The sequence below is a fragment of the Phoenix dactylifera genome, chromosome 6, assembly GCF_009389715.1.
Source record: "Phoenix dactylifera cultivar Barhee BC4 chromosome 6, palm_55x_up_171113_PBpolish2nd_filt_p, whole genome shotgun sequence".
NCBI lineage: Eukaryota > Viridiplantae > Streptophyta > Magnoliopsida > Arecales > Arecaceae > Phoenix > Phoenix dactylifera.
In genome coordinates, this window is record NC_052397.1 from 5982027 (window position 1) to 5998021 (window position 15995).

The window sequence follows — 15995 nt, forward strand, 5'->3', positions numbered from 1 at the left end:
TGGGTTCGGGGCGTGACAATATATAAAGGCTTGCAATTAGTTTTTCAAGCTCTGCATGTTTTAAAAATAACAAATTATCTATTTTGAGTTTCAATAACTACGAGACTAGATTTTTTTTCTATTTCTTGCATTTATAGCACAAGATAAAAGATTGCATAGTTGATGTTTTGCAATTAAAATGAGACTTTAAGTTTTAAGTCTTTTAATCCATGAGGGATGCTTAAGTCTTATAAAAGGATGCAAAATCCTATAAATCAACTCACAATGCTTTAGTCTTGTAAAATAATCAACAACCATGTGTTAAGAGAACAAATTAGACACAAACATCATATCGATCATCAACTGAAGTACTATATTTGTGTGTGATGGATATGGCATGAGCAAGTTGCATGCATATTCATCTAATGGAGGCCTTTAATCATCACTCACCTTCTTATTATTAAATTAAAATGAGGACTATAAAAAGTATTCAACTATATCTTGCTATGAAGAAGCCATTCTGTACACAGCAACAACAAAGATTGAATTTAAGCAAAAAAAAAAAAAAAAACAACAAAGATTGAATCATACTCCGAAATCATGTTTGATTAAGAACATGAATCCGCTCTGCCACCATGAGAAAACTGAACCAGACCGTGTGGATCGATGGATCCAGACCGGACCGGAACTAATTCGTCTCTACGGTTCACATAATTTTAAGAGGACGAGAGGGGTTTAATAGCTCCTCCCCCAAATCTAGGTTTCCGGCCGACACCCAAACTAGGGTTTTTGGAAACACAGGAGGAGAGAGAAGAGAGAGCCTCGTCGATGCCGAAGAAAGGGGCCTCCGTCATCGCCATTAGATCGCTGTCGGCGCTTGCCAAGGTCAGCTCCTCTTCTCCTCCCCCTCCGCCCTCGCCTCTCCTCTCCCGCCCCTCCTCACGTCCTCTTAGTTCTTCGCAGAAGGACCTCGCGGACGCCGTCAAGGCGTCGCTCTTGGTCCTTCGATTCCGGAGGCTGAGCACGGCCGTGCAGAGGACCGATTTCGCCGCCGACCCTCCCGGCGGCGGCGAGCGGGAGGTCGCCGGAGATTCCCATCCCGGACTCAGTGTCTCTTACCCGCAGAGCCCGCATGGGTTCTATGACGAACACTCTTATCAGCAGAGAATCGATGGTGTTCATGGAGGAAACCCAATTCCGAGCCCCGACGGGTACCAACGGTGGAATCTTGGTGAGGGTTATGGGGGAAACCCCAATGGGTTTTATAGGGGGAACCTTTTGAGACAGGGGGCAGAGCGCTTCCCTATGAATTCACATGAGAATAATGGTAGAGTCGTTGGGGAACGCTATCAAAAACCTGACGGGCATCATGGAGGGAATGTAGGACAGGTGACCCAGAGGAATCCTGATGGATTTTATAGCCAAGAATACTATCAGAATCTTAACGGGCATCAGAGAGTGGATACTAATGGTTACAACACGGTAGGAACTGGAGAGCCACATATGAATCCCGGTGGGTTCTATGGAGAAAACCATGGAGGGTTTCAGCAAGACCCTAACAGGCAATATGGTTATAATCCAGGGCAAAGTTATCAAAATCCCAATTTTTATCACAGAGAGAGCCCGAGAGGTGATATCCAAGATAATATGCAAAGGGTTTATGATGAAAGAGCTGGAGATATCCATCAGAGACCAAATGGGCATTATTTAGAAAGACCTGGGGATTTTCAGCAGAGCCCAATGGGGTATCAAGCCGTGAACCCTGTTAATCCTCAGCAGAACTCTGCTTTTTTCCATAGTGAAATTGGATATTCTCAACCAATGAGTTTTTCCCAAACTAGGGATGGATTGCCTGCTAGTGATTCTTCTGAAACTGGTGAGAGTGGTGGCTATAAGGGTACTATTGATGAGCTTGATGAATTCTGCAAAGAAGGGAAGATGAAAGAAGCTGTGGAAGTTTTGGCTTTACTTGAGAAAAATGGTGTGGTTGTGGACCTCCATAGATATTTGCAGTTGATTCAAGCATGTGGGGAGGCAAGGTCTCTAGAAGAAGCAAGAATTGTCCATGATCATCTGGCACGGACAATGGTTCATGTTGAAGTTGGGGTTCATAACAAGATTTTGGATATGTATGCCAAGTGCGGTTCGATGATTCATGCTTACCAATTGTTTGAGAACATGCCCCAGCGGAACTTGACATCTTGGGATACTATGATTATGGGTCTTTCTAACAATGGTCTTGGAGAGGATGCAATTGATCTTTTCAGCGAGTTTAAGCAGAAGGGATTGAGGCCGGATGGACAAATGTTTGTCACTATTTTTGCTGCTTGTGGCATTCTCGGAGCAGTCGATGAGGGAATGTTGCATTTTGAATCGATGCAGAAGGATTTTGGAATATCTCCTTGCATGGAACATTATGTGAGCATTGTCAGTATGCTTGGAAGTGCTGGTTACTTGGATGAAGCTCTTGAGTTTGTTGAACAAATGCCTGTTGAGCCAAGTGTAGATGTTTGGGAAACTCTAATGAATCTTTGTAGAGTTAATGGAAATGTGGAACTTGGGAATCGATGTGCAGAAATTATTGAGCAGTTGGATTCTACTTGGCTAGATGAACAGACTAAGATTGGTCTTTTGCCTGTGAAAGCTTCAGACCTGGCAAAGGAGAAAGAAAGAAAGAAGGCTAATCTACTTGAGGTTAGAAGTAGGGTACATGAGTATCGGGCCGGGGACAGGTCCCATCCTGAGCATGAGAAGATTTATGCGCAGATAAAAGGTTTGGCACCACAAATGAAGGAGGCTGGCTATGTTCCAGAGACACGATTCGTGCTGCATGACATTGACCAAGAATCAAAGGAGGAGGCTTTGCTTTATCACAGTGAGAGGCTGGCTGTTGCTTATGGGCTTATGACTAGCCCTGCACGTTCACCAATTCGAATTATAAAAAATCTTCGTGTTTGTGGAGATTGTCATAATGCTATGAAGATCATATCAAAACTTGTTGGCCGTCAACTTATTGCACGGGATGCCAAGAGGTTTCACCATTTCGAGAATGGGGTCTGTTCTTGCAAGGATTATTGGTGATATGGAGCATGTAAGTTTCTATTATGCTAAGCTCTCCCCCTTTCCTTTCTTTATAGAGTAAGAACAGAGTGCTTCCAATGAAAATGCGATAATTATTGTTGTTGTGTGCTCCATGTTGCTAATGTAATGAATTTGCTGGTTGTATTAAGGAACCCTCAGGGCAATTGGTAAAATAATGCCATCATCTTCTTAAATAATGTCCCATATCTAAATGGAGTCAAAAATGTTATGAAGGGAGCAAAATTCTCAATTCTTATGCTATAGCCAACCTTTCCATATGTGAATATCTCATGCCTAACATTTCCTTATGTGTTATGCGAAATCTGCTATTCAAGTTTCTCCGCAGTGAATGTCAACCAATCATATAACATGTGTGTCCAATATGTTAAAGATATCTATTAGTGTGTGATATGGGAGGCATTTATTAGCAAAAACTAATTAGAGTAGCTGTGTTTGGTTCCTAAATACTTTTAGCCAGCAATTACCTTATTCAAGTAGGTACTCATTTCTTGTTAATTGGCTAAAATTATTCGGCCCTCCCTCCATTGAATAGTTTTAATCATGTTAAAACTGAATAAGGATGAAAAAGATGCTTTCTATTTTATCTGAAATCTCAAAAATGTTACATTTGATTCAAGAGCCAAAATAGTTATTTGGCTGTATAAACATGAAAAAAAGTTGAACAAGTGAACTTTATTGAATTTATTCATGTTTTCAGAACCAAACATGACTTAAGAATAAAACATATTGTGGGTAAGTGAGATAGCAATCATGTGAACAATGACCTTAATCCATTTGCCCATTCTGAACTTTACTGGCTGTCAAAATATCAACTAAAGCCCCCATATCAAAGCAAAGCAATATAAGATCATCCCTTGAAACCAGACATGGAATATAAATATCAATAGAAGAGATGAATTTCCCACACAATATAATACATGTTCCAAGTATGATGGACTTTAATTTTTATGTTGATGGGTGAATTATAAAGTTTAAGTAAATGATAAAGAATTGTTTGGAATATATTGCCATCTTTAAGGAAGATTCAAGAGGACTTCAATATGGAAAGATATATTAGTTTGTGTTGAAGGTCGTAAGAAAGAGAAGCAAAGACCTAGAATAACATGGAAAGAGGTTATGAGGAAAAATATGGCAAATAAAAATTCCCTATGAGCATGACTATGTTGGAATGATCAACTTGACTTAGAAAATTTAACTCTGTCTGCAATCACCGGCTAGTAAATCTTTTCTGAGTGTGAGAGAGTTCTGTGTACATGTGTCTATCACTATTCTCTTCTGAATGTTTTCGAATCAATTAGCTTGGTAAACGTGATCCCAGACTCTACTGTTCACTGATTTTTTTGTCAGATAGACTTTCTCAATCTCTTTCCATAATAAACCTTCATTTTCTTGTTGGTACCTTCTGCAGTTTATGATAGAGGAGGAAAAGCAAAGGTTTGAGGGAAGGTTCTGGACCACTCAATGTTAAGTTTTACAAATATTAAATGGCATCCATATTGATGGATTAATCACCTAAATGTTTAGAACTTGTTCATGGTGCGTATAGCCTAAAACATATTCTATGAAGGAAAGCAGTATATGATACACTTATATCGACCATTAGCTTGTCAGTTTGAAAACATAGCTTTTGATGATACTTGGTGGGGAGGATTTGAACATGAAACCTCTCTCAGAAAATTCTGAAGCTTAGTTGTGGATTTGACTGTTTGATGATGTCAATGCAGATAATTTTGAAGAAGCAAAAGGAGGTGTTTTCTTCCTGCTACTCTGGGGTGTGATTGTTTCTTTAAAAGGAGATGAGGCCTTTAGTTACTTAATTCTTGGCAAACCATTTCTTTTTAAAATAATGATCTCTTTGACATATTTGCGTACTGATTAATGCATTTTGTTTGGGGTTGGGTTCCTTTTTCTTTTTTCTTTTTTCTAAGTAGGGAATAATTAATATATGATATCTTTGATTAGGCTACAACTTCTTCTTCCTACCATAATCAGGTAAATTCCTGGAACATATTTGACAAAAAAACAATTATCATACATGGAATCTTTAGTGTCTTCACCTGCCATTCCCTTTTCCACTGTTCTCTGTCTTTCTTTAGCTTCTTGTCTGCAACCATGTGCCTTTCCCCCGTTTGGGCAGCATTCATAGTTTGAACGTTAACCCATCATCTATGAACATCATCAGAACTTCTCCTGATAAGGTTTCTGTCATTGAACTTGTAGGTTGCAGCCTTCATGACACCATAAGGGAAGGCATGAGGAAGCTACATGAGGCAGTCCTCTAATGTTGAGCCTTCTGGCTTCTGTGAGCCTTCGATATTTATGTTTTGTCAGGGAGATATCTGTGCTTGCATTGCTATTCACGTCTGCATGAGAGAGAATTTGTGAAGTGTGGTAGAAAACTTGACAAATGATGAGCAATAGCGTTGTTACAATAGTTCTTCCATCCATCAATCAACAAGTCATTTTTTAACCTTTCCTGTATTTGTAGCGGCAGTGAAAGACCCTGTAGGGTTGCAACATGAATTTATCTGTTATAGCTTAGATTAGAAACAAATATAAACTCAGTGACTATACTCCTGCGAGAATGATCTCAAAAACATGGCTTGCGTCAGCTGCCCCCTTTTATTTTTCCATTTGTTACGTTTGCACAGCATCTGATGAGCTTAACCTTAACAATTGATTCCAGATTTTGCTGAATGTGAGAGATCTGCGTACTGTTGTTCCTATGCAAAAATATTTAGCTGTGCTTTTCCCATTTCAGACAGTAGTATTAGAGTTGACAATGGTAATGGTGCTAAAGAGCTCGACGTGGTAAACCAGAGAATGGAGCAGTTAGTATCATTATCATATTCCCAGCCTTTTCTTGACAAATTAAAATTGGCTATAGGGCTTCAAGTCAAGAAGCCATTTCTGTAATTATAGTAGTTATCCAATACCAAGGAATATATACCAAACTTTGTGAAATCACCTTAGTTTGTTAAACTCTTTGAGTATCCTCGATTGATAGAAATGTTGATAGAATTCCCAGCTTCTTTTTGAAGGAAATGGAGGGCCAAGGCGCACCTTTTATTGATGGATTAAAGTATACAAGTGGAGGTACAGTACAGAAAGGATTAGGCTACATCTCAAGGACCTAATAGTCTACTACAAAGCATCTTCACACTGTGATGGCTGCTAAGATTACAGAGAGGCTTCCAAAGAGATTTCAGGATGCATGATTCTGTGGAAGACACACTTCTGTGAGCTCTGTTGTTGCATGAATTTTCTTTTTCTTATGCTCAACAAATAGCTAGGACCAGTTGATCCCAGCCAGCCTGTAAATCCTTCTGAATCTTCTGTCTTCTCCAGTCCCGTCACAGATGAGGTACATTAGAAAAATTTACATTGATTCGTAGCTTCTTCAACTTTATCTTTCGCCATATATAGATGTCATATGCATATAAAAAAATTGGATGTATGTTATCTTCCTGTAACTTTTCTAGAATTCAAAAGGGTGTTTATGTTTATAGCATGAATGGGAATTACCTGAATTCCCACGGTGGGAAAGATGGAGACCTCCTGCAAACTTTTTGAGACTTTCCTACTTGGTTTGGTTTGTGGCCTTGTGCATTACCTAAAAACAATCAACTCTTAAGAACTCACAAAATAATCTAGATATGTAATGAATTAAATATAAGTTATATTTAATGGAAATCATGACGAGGCCCACTATTTTGCACTGGTTTAGATAGCTCTTTGGCTTCAGTTTTGGCAAGAATTATCAATGTTTTGCCAATCACAACCGCTCGTTTCTATGGAACTTATTCATCAAGCACTAATCTCGGTGCACCGGTATAAAAATAAGTGGCTATGATTATTGGTGTGTATGGCCATATAGTGCACGCTGTGTAGGATATAATATCTCTGGCTAAAGTCATGGTAAAGGTGACAAAGCATCCAGATTATCAATATCCAACAATTAGTGGCATTACAAAGCTACTCGATTGATATCTTGAGACGATTCTAAAAATTTGAAGCAACAGAGGGCATAAGGGAAATCGTGCGTTAAGAAAAGGGAAAATCCCAGTGCCCTTTCTCAGACATCTTTCTCTTGTTTTAGCTTTCGGGGGAGATATCAAATGCTTGTTGAAAGACAATTTCCCAAAAATCACCCGGATAGAAGGAGCATTTTTAAGGATCTCCTCCTGTCCTTGTTCTGAAATAAAAGAAACAAATTTAAATGTATTCCATATAACTGCATAATTTTGGTCTTAACACTGCTGTGGATCCAACCTTAAACCAACACTTTGCCAAACCCAAGGTTAAATTTGAAAGTTACTTTATTGGTGTCACATTGCCTTTAATTGCTTATGATCAAATGCGATCACCAAAAATTGTCCAGTTTGATTTGGTTAATTCAATAGCAGATGTGGACAAAAAACAGGAAATAACAGTGTGATATGTCAAAAATTTGTAAAAAACAAACAAAAAAAGATGCCATATAATTTATTAGGGACATTACATTCTAAGTTAAGCCGTGTGACTCATTATAATGGAGTCATCCTTACTCATGCAAGGACCAAAGAAGTTTGCTATGCATGATAAAAAATGATCACTTAGTTTTCATGGTATGATAGAATAGCTACAATAAAACCTGATTTGAATAGAATGGATCTAGCTGTTTTTTCTCCAAGACAACAATTGCCAATTTGTTGTAGGAAAGCATATTGAGATCATATGGGGGAGTGACACTAGTTTCTTTACATAGTCTTTCCTTTTGAGTATGGGTGCAACTTCTAAAGTTAAAAATGCCAATTCCTAAAAAAATTTAAATGTTAAATAATGTCTTGAGAATTCCTTCTACTAAAAGATAAAGTCAAAATAGAGTGCTTAGGAGAAACTAAAAATGTTTGTTTGTAATCTTTTCTTTCATATGATTGTTTCTTATCTTTCAGATACGGAGAGTCCGCACACAAAAACCTATTCTGTAATATTTTATGTTTGGTAGAAATAGTTTTTTAATATATTACTGCCAAATACCAGATGTACTGAAAATATTTTTAAATTTTGCATAAAATATTTTTTTAAAAATTACTTTTGAAAAGCTAATGTAACACTACTTGTGGGTCATGAATCCAGTTATATATTTGTCCATAAAATACATAACACTATTTTGCTCGTTGTTACATATTTTATGGACAAAAAGTTCATCAGCCAAAAATTATTTCAATAATTGTAGCCAAGAAAATTAGAACTATATTAATCATAGGTATTTCCAATTGTGGGTCCTGGATCAAGTTAGTTGGTCACCACTACACATTAGAACTACATATGCGTTGGGTCAACTTATGACTCGACCTGGTCCCAACTCGATTAGACCTAAACTTATCCATAATTGAAGACCTATGAGTTGGGTCGGATTCAAAAAATGTACATGGTCTAAATTCTAGGTCAAGTTTGATTTTTTTTTTTTTCAACTCCACTAAACCCAATCCAACCTATATAATTCAGGTCAACAAAATGGACCCAACCTAACCTGGACGTGATCTAATTTGACCCAAAAATAAGAATCATGTGAACCTTCTTCCCCTTTGCTCTAAATTTTTTTTCCAATTTATTGAATAAACTCTCAGTTAAACTAATTCTTTTTCTTTTATTCAACAATTGCATCTATCTTCACTTAACTACTTTTAAAAAATTCATATTTCCTTGTTTGTTTTGATAGATTTTTATTTATATGTGTATATTATAAAAATTCTAGTTTATAAATTTATTTAATTATTAATTATTATATTTTAGTTATGAAAGAATATAACTTAAATTGTAGACTCGATCTAACCTGAGCTGCAAACCCGAACATTTTAAGTTGGGTTCAGATCATAGTTTCCCTCAACTAAACCCAATCTGGCTCGATCAACTAAGAGATTGGGTTTGACCCATAAGCATGAACGGATATTAAATTTGGCTTCTCGGTTCAACCCGACCGGTTTGCAGTCTTATGGTTAATTAGTAAAATAGGCTCGTCTCGTAGGCGTGCTAAATTGTTCGGAAGGCACAGGTAAACGGATTCCTTTGGAGACCGAGAGACGAGTTTGGGAAGTCCTCTTCGGTGGAAGCTGCCCTCTCCTTCGGAATTCGATGAAATCTCCTCCATTTGCTGCTATGGATCGTCGCCGGTTTTCTCTTCAATGGTAACCTTTTGGTCCCCAATCTTTCGATCGTTAGTTTTATAAGAGAAAGGGAGGATTATAAAACCCTATCTTGATCCTTTTTAATCCATTGTTCTTGGTTTTTTATTTTATTTTTTATTTTCCTTTTGATTTTTGCGATCTCAAATGGGAAGTTTTTAATCAGTCCAATCTGGAGGGCGCGAGCTGTTTTTTTGTCATTTCTTTTTCATATCATTAGAAAACATTAACTTGTCGTTTATATTTGGTGCATCGTGGCTTTAATTCTTTGTTGGTTGAGTTGGAATAAGTATTCTTCGAATTATGAAATCTTTATTTTTCTAATTGTTTGGTTCTTCATCAAGAAAAAATGTTGCGAAATTTGTGATGATTTTTTGGATAAAAGTTTTTAGTGTTTAGATGTGATTGGCTTGCAACATGAGTGTTACTGCTTTTCCATTTATTATTGTTATTATTATTATTTTAATTTCAGGTGGTGATGGTAATTGAAAAGGTGTGAGTCTTGATTTGTTGAGTGAAGAAGAATGGTGTTAGTTTTAGCGTTAGGTGATCTTCACATCCCTCACAGGGCACCTGACCTGCCGGCGAAGTTCAAGTCCATGCTTGTTCCGGGGAAAATCCAGCACATTATATGTACTGGAAATTTATGTATTAAGGTACCTCCCATCCATATCTTTTATTTTGCTTTTGATTGTTTTGAGCCTTAGCAAGGACATGGCTTTCTTTCTGATTTCTTTTCTATATCTTTATGTGGTTTTTGTATCTAGTATATTCAGTATATTGTTTGTAAAGTTATGATTTACAACCAAAGGATTCGGAAAATTGGTCTTTGTTGTGTGCTTAACTTTTTTTCTTTTTGATTTTTTGAGATTAGGAGGGGCTAATCCCCACTTTCTACCCTATCCCCTCCTCAACCTTTGAGGATGATTTCAACTGAAATCGAACCCCAGCCCCTTGCCACTTGAGCAAGGGTTGATACCATCTAAGCAAGCTCTCGGTGATATTGTGTTCTTACCTTCATTTGAGCAGAAATGGTTTCTTCTTTCAGACATGGATTTTGTTGCTGAGTATAGGGTTTGGACTCAAATGTTTGATCGAAAAATGATATTGTCCGTAAGTATTTATGACGCTGTAAAACCTCAAGCTCTTAAGTTATGTTACCTAGACGCTTCAATTTAGCCTAATGTATCCAGACGTAACACTTTAGCATGGACGATGGTGCTTCACTTAGAAGGTAATCTACTTTTTCTCCCAGAAAATCAGTATATAATGGCTTTGGAGGCATTCATGGCCTGGTAATTGTCTTCTATTTCTTTAGTTGGTCATGACTTTCCCTTTCTTATATTCACATGGTATTCTATTGATATCAGAGATTGTGGATGAGTATTGTTGCTGCGAGTTCCTTTATCAGACATTTTAATCCATGAAAATTGTATGCAGTTGGTAGTCCTCTAATTCTGTGGTTTTCATGGATGTAGGTTTGTTGTCAGAAAAATTTTTTCTCATAAATATAATAGTGATCTTCCAGACAAGCTTATAACAGTTGGTAATACTCAAATATCATTTTATGATTACAGAAGTAAAAAAGACAGTTCTCAGGAAAGGTTGTGTTTGGTAACGTTCAAAGAAGAGTGCTCACATAAGCAAAAGTTGAAGGGTGCTTTTAGGAGAAGCTAGAAAAACTAGCTTTTGCCTTATTCTTATATGAAATACCTATTTTATTTCCACAATGATAATTAGTTTGCCATACTTAAGAATAGATATATTGGATTTGCACATGAATTCGCTAACATTCAAACTTTGATGGTCATTTTGAAGTCCTTAATTAAAAAAGATATTTCAATAATGTTGGATTTAAGTCTACTAGAATAGAAGCCATCCCTTCGTTTTTTTTTCAAGGCAAGCTTTTTCATTCTTGATATATCATTATGTATGATGGAATGCCATTTTTTTATAGTACTTTGGCTGTATTTTATGTTCAATTATGTTGGTTGATAGTCGACAAGCTGTTTGAAGCAACTCCATTATTATATTCTGAAGAATTATTATACAATTATATTATTTTTGATGCATAATGTTTGAACGACAAAAACTGAGCAGACAGAACATTGATTTTTTGATACTTGTAGTTTTGCTTTTTATTCCCATCAATAAGCAACTTGTATTTTGTTTCTTAGGAAGTTCATGATTACTTGAAGAGCCTATGTCCTGACCTGCATGTTACTCGTGGTGAATACGATGAGGATACTCGTTATCCAGAGACCAAGACTCTTACCATTGGCCAGTTCAAGCTTGGGCTATGTCATGGCCATCAGGTTGGTTTTCCCCCTGTGTCTGTTTTTTTATCTTTTCTACATGTTATGTTTTGCTGATGTCACAATAATTGTATCTTCGTGCTTTTACTGGCTTAACTTATTGGCTATTACGGCATTACCTCATAAAAATATGGGATCTATGCAAAAGATCAACTGTCAGCTCCACCATGCTCACAATTTTAGGTAGTGGAGTTGTTTTCACCCCCACTAGATGTTTGTATTCTAGGTAAAAATCAGAGGGTCTAATAATTGGACACATTTACAGATGTATTTAAACGATGGTTCTCAAAGTCTTGGTCAGTACCAAACCATATCGGGCATCCTAGATTGGACCAGTAATTGACTGAGTTCTGGGACATATACGGGACCCTGATCCCATGAGAACTGCTCGGGCCCAATTCAAAAGGCCCTAACTGGCTTCTTTTTCTTTATCACATTCAAACTGAGCGAGGAAAGAAGAAGGGATAAAGAGTGGAAGAAGAGGAAGAGCTTATACCGGCCTCCTTCAACCCTAATCTTTTATAGATATGAAGAGTCTCCTCTCCCACGTTTTTATCTGTTTTCCACTAAAAGTGGTGGAAAATAAAAAAAAAAGTAAGGGAAAAACCATGCTGAATATGTGACCAGTATCGGCATTTCAAACCCATTTTGGCTCAGAAACCTCACCTAACATAAATAAATATAATATTTCCTAAGCAACAATAAAATGCATCATAACAAATAGAACAACAAATCTAAGAAGTGGGGATCCTGGTTGGTAACGAGGTGCCAACAAGTCCCAAGTGTTGGTACAAGGGCATCATAGTACTGTACTAACACGCTGCCCAACTGAAATTGTCACCGAGACCGAGAATTTTAAAACCTTAATCCACACAGACAAAGGAAAATTGATCTCCATTATTTACTTTGTTCATTGAAATAATATCTTGCATTCCTTGAGAATAGTCCAAGCTTCCTTGGAATATAATTACTAATGCAATCCCATTGTGTCTCTGAGAGCTAGGTCACAAAGAGAACAAGCAGCAGATATTTGTTTCAGCACACCCTACAATTCAGGTTTCCAACAACTCCAAAGATTAAGGTTACACTAATAAATTGGAAGCATGCTAGAATTGAAATTCCCAAAAAATGTAAATAAGATGCCTCTCTAATTGGTAGAAGCATTACTGTATACTTAAGCAGTTAAGCTCTGGTCCATGAATCCCATTTGTCTAACCACGGTTTAGCCTCTTCATAGGATGGTCTATGGCCTTTGTCCTTTGATCTTTAACTTGACTATCTATGGTTAATAATCACTTCTTTTTCCATATCTACAGTGAATAAAAGCATTGCTGATATTCTGGCATCGACTATATTAGCTATATCATTAGTAAGTGCAAAGCCTGTAAAATAGCCAACCTAACTTTCCACACTTAAAAAAGATTCTTTAGTTTTGATCAGATAACTCTTGCCCAGAATTGCACAAGCGAATATCTCTTTCACAATATTTGAAGTATTTTTGAGCATAAGAGAGGGAAAACCTAACAAGTAAAATTACTCCAGTCCAAATACTTGAAGAAACACCTCCAAGTTTTCAGACTAGAACCTCAATTTTGAACCTGGAACCTCCTCCATTTGGAAGAGGGTTGCAACTGGGAAGCTTTTGCCAAGCTTACCTTTTCTTGCTAATCCATGATCACATTTAAGAATTCTGTCTAAGGTTTGGAAGAGGAAAGAAGATGCTAAGAGGAAACATGGAGGGGAGAAAAGAGTTGGGCATCAAGCTGGAACATTATATTCATTTTTATCTATGCAAAGGAGTTAAAGCTGGAATACAATTTCACAAAAACTATTGAATTACTCTAAATAAAGGTACAGGAGTTTATTTTTGCGGCATCATTTGTCTCGTGGATTGTTTATTAAACCATCAGAAGTTGGCACGATGTGAGGATGCATGTTTTAGACTCACAAACTTCTTTGGTGGTCTGTGGTTGAAAGTCCCAAACTCAGAAGAACGAGAGGATCTATATAGTTTGTATCAAATTGGAATCGTTTTCCCATGTCCTTTTCTGGACTCATCAATTTTTGGCTCAGTAAGCATTGATGTTTGAAAAATTGAAAGCAATATTAATGTTGTCCTAGGAAAAAAAATCATTATTTTCATATTGCAATCTAGGGATGGCACTTCAGCTTGTTGATATTATCATATACAAAATGATAAATGAAGAAGAAACAAATTAAATCTTAACATGGTATGGCTTTATCGCTTGTATTCATTATTATGAGTTAGTGGACACATAATAATTGATCCCCGTGAATGGCATCGTTTGATTTTACAATCATGCCTGTTTGGTAGAGTGAAGGACGTGGAAAATGTGGTCCCCTAGTTTTTTCAGAAGATCTGGTATAGTAGCTTAGCAAAGAAAATAGTCTACTAATTGAAATGCATATTTATAGGACAGTCTTGACGCCAGAATGGTGGAGAGAGTTGGGAGACGCTAACAGGATAGATTTCCCTGTATTTACTAGACCTACAGAGGCTCTCAAGTAACATGGACGAGTAGGTTATTATGAAACACTGATGTACATAACCTTGGTGCATGAATCTTATGATTCTTTCTTTATGACAAATGCAGGGAATGATATAAGATAAACTTTGTTTATCAGTTTACAAAACCTTGTATTTTTTTGTAGTTAGATTAATATCTAACATCTTGCTACATTAGAGTTGATAAGCCTTGTTGACATTAATTCTGCAAGCGCTGGTATTCCTAGATCATGTTTGATATGAATTTTTATTGTTAGCGAAGTTCTTTCTTCGTATACTTAATTTTATCCATCCAAATGCCCTTCTTTATCTATTTATTTCCTAAACTTCAAGCGTGCATTCTCATGTGAGTAGTTTTCTCACTTTCTTAATAAAATAATGCAGATCATCCCATGGGGTGACTTGGATTCCTTAGCCATGCTTCAGAGGCAGTTGGATGTTGACATCCTTGTGACAGGCCACACTCATCAGTTCAAAGCCTACAAGCATGAGGGTGGTGTTGTCATAAATCCTGGCTCTGCAACGGGTGCGTATAGCAGCATCACCTATGATGTCAACCCGAGCTTCGTGCTCATGGACATTGATAGCCTCCGTGTTGTGGTGTACGTCTATGAGCTAATCGATGGAGAGGTCAAGGTCGACAAGATCGACTTTAAGAAGACTGCAACAGCCAATGCTTCTCAGTAGAACTCCACAAGCTATTATCACTATATGATTCGACTGAATGCCTTGATGTTACATTTGGAATTCGATTTTCTTATTAGACCTGAATGTGGCTTTTGGTTATTGCTGTAGAGTGGTTGCTTTGCATCTGAGAAACAGAGCTAGCTCTGTAGATTGTTAATGCTAAAGGAAATTTTTTGTGGGTGATTGATTTAGTCCTTGAAAATTTTCTCGGCCTTTTCAGATCGATGGTATTTAATGAGTTTGGTAAATTTATTTATTCCCATCTCCCAGAAATCCAAACAGCCCAGGTATACAAGCCAAATAAGTTATCAGCACATGCCACAGATGGATTCCCCTACTGATAGTTTCTCTGGGGATATATTGAGAGATCAGGGTGGAAGTAACATCCATGTTAGGAGCTGAGCAGAGTGCATACTTGAGTTGTGATTGAGGCATCCATTGTGCCTCGAGACTATGAAGGAGGGATAGACATGAAGGGCTCGAGATATGGGTTTTGAGGGATCCATGGTTCGATGGAATGATCATGTTGCTTCGAATACATTGCAGTAAACCTTCTTTTAAATGTTTGTTATAATTATTAAACTTAGTTAATTCTTATAAATCTGGTACCAAGTACTTCGATACATGTTGTTTCATGCTGGGGTCTTATGTAACATGAAGATCAACACATCTATGCATCATAATCATCATTGGCATTGGATAAAATTCTGGCGCCTCATGTGTGTCATATATTACACAACAAATATGATGGCAATTGGCAAGTAAGTTGATTGGTACAAGTCCACCAGGTTGAGTTGGTTTTAGGTCAAGCCTATTTCCATTACGACACTCCGATGTCAACAGTTGCACCTTGGACCATATATTGATCGATACAAGATCAATTGATTGGGTATTTGCAGCTTCATATAGCAATGCATTTTGCTATAATGTCATTTTCACTTAGTTTTCTATTGTTTTCTAATTGGATATTCCAAGAATATTCTGAATTTCCATTTTATCATAAAGATTCTTTCACATGAGACGTTCCAGGCCACATTCTATGGTTGCCTTTTCATTCATCAGAATTATTGCTTTGGTCGTCCCTACTTTGACACTTGAATGGTCCCAGCATTATAATGACTGCGTCGTCGATAGCCTTTCATGTTCCTTACTCCAAATATCTTCATACACAACAACTGCCTTGATCTAGATAACATTTTACTTCCGGAGACTTGACAG

The 15995-nt window shown here is 37.2% G+C and overlaps 2 protein-coding genes across 5 annotated transcripts; both read left to right on the plus strand.

Annotated features, from left to right (window-relative positions):
• The first annotated feature begins 715 nt into the window (after nt 1–715).
• Nucleotides 716–6578, plus strand: LOC120111010 (pentatricopeptide repeat-containing protein At4g32450, mitochondrial-like). Of its 4 annotated transcripts, none has more exons than XM_039127275.1 (2): nt 716–3070; nt 6123–6578. In XM_039127275.1, the coding sequence occupies exon 1, from the start codon at nt 808–810 to the stop codon at nt 3058–3060; it is 2253 nt and encodes a 750-aa protein (XP_038983203.1). In that variant the 5' UTR covers nt 716–807; the 3' UTR covers nt 3061–3070; nt 6123–6578. The 4 variants fall into 4 exon arrangements, with proteins under 4 accessions (XP_038983203.1, XP_038983202.1, XP_038983204.1 ...); XM_039127274.1 differs by lacking the exon at nt 6123–6578 and adding an exon at nt 5302–5714; XM_039127276.1 differs by lacking the exon at nt 6123–6578 and adding an exon at nt 4490–4508.
• Nucleotides 6579–9091: 2513 nt separating this feature from the next.
• Nucleotides 9092–14979, plus strand: LOC103703387 (vacuolar protein sorting-associated protein 29). Its single transcript, XM_008786234.3, has 4 exons — nt 9092–9251; nt 9721–9904; nt 11426–11563; nt 14475–14979. Exons 2-4 carry the CDS (start codon nt 9773–9775, stop codon nt 14775–14777), a joined length of 573 nt encoding a protein of 190 aa, XP_008784456.2. The 5' UTR covers nt 9092–9251; nt 9721–9772; the 3' UTR covers nt 14778–14979.
• Nucleotides 14980–15995: the final 1016 nt, after the last annotated feature.

Excerpts from the sequence above, each read along its gene's own strand:
- LOC120111010 (XM_039127275.1), top strand. The coding sequence starts at position 808 with ATGCCGAAGAAAGGGGCCTCCGTCATCGCCATTAGATCGCTGTCGGCG.
- LOC103703387 (XM_008786234.3), top strand. The coding sequence starts at position 9,773 with ATGGTGTTAGTTTTAGCGTTAGGTGATCTTCACATCCCTCACAGGGCA. Across the intron at positions 9,905-11,425 it reads CTGGAAATTTATGTATTAAG|GAAGTTCATGATTACTTGAA; the intron begins GTACCTCCCATC and ends TTTGTTTCTTAG. Across the intron at positions 11,564-14,474 it reads GGCTATGTCATGGCCATCAG|ATCATCCCATGGGGTGACTT; the intron begins GTTGGTTTTCCC and ends AAAATAATGCAG.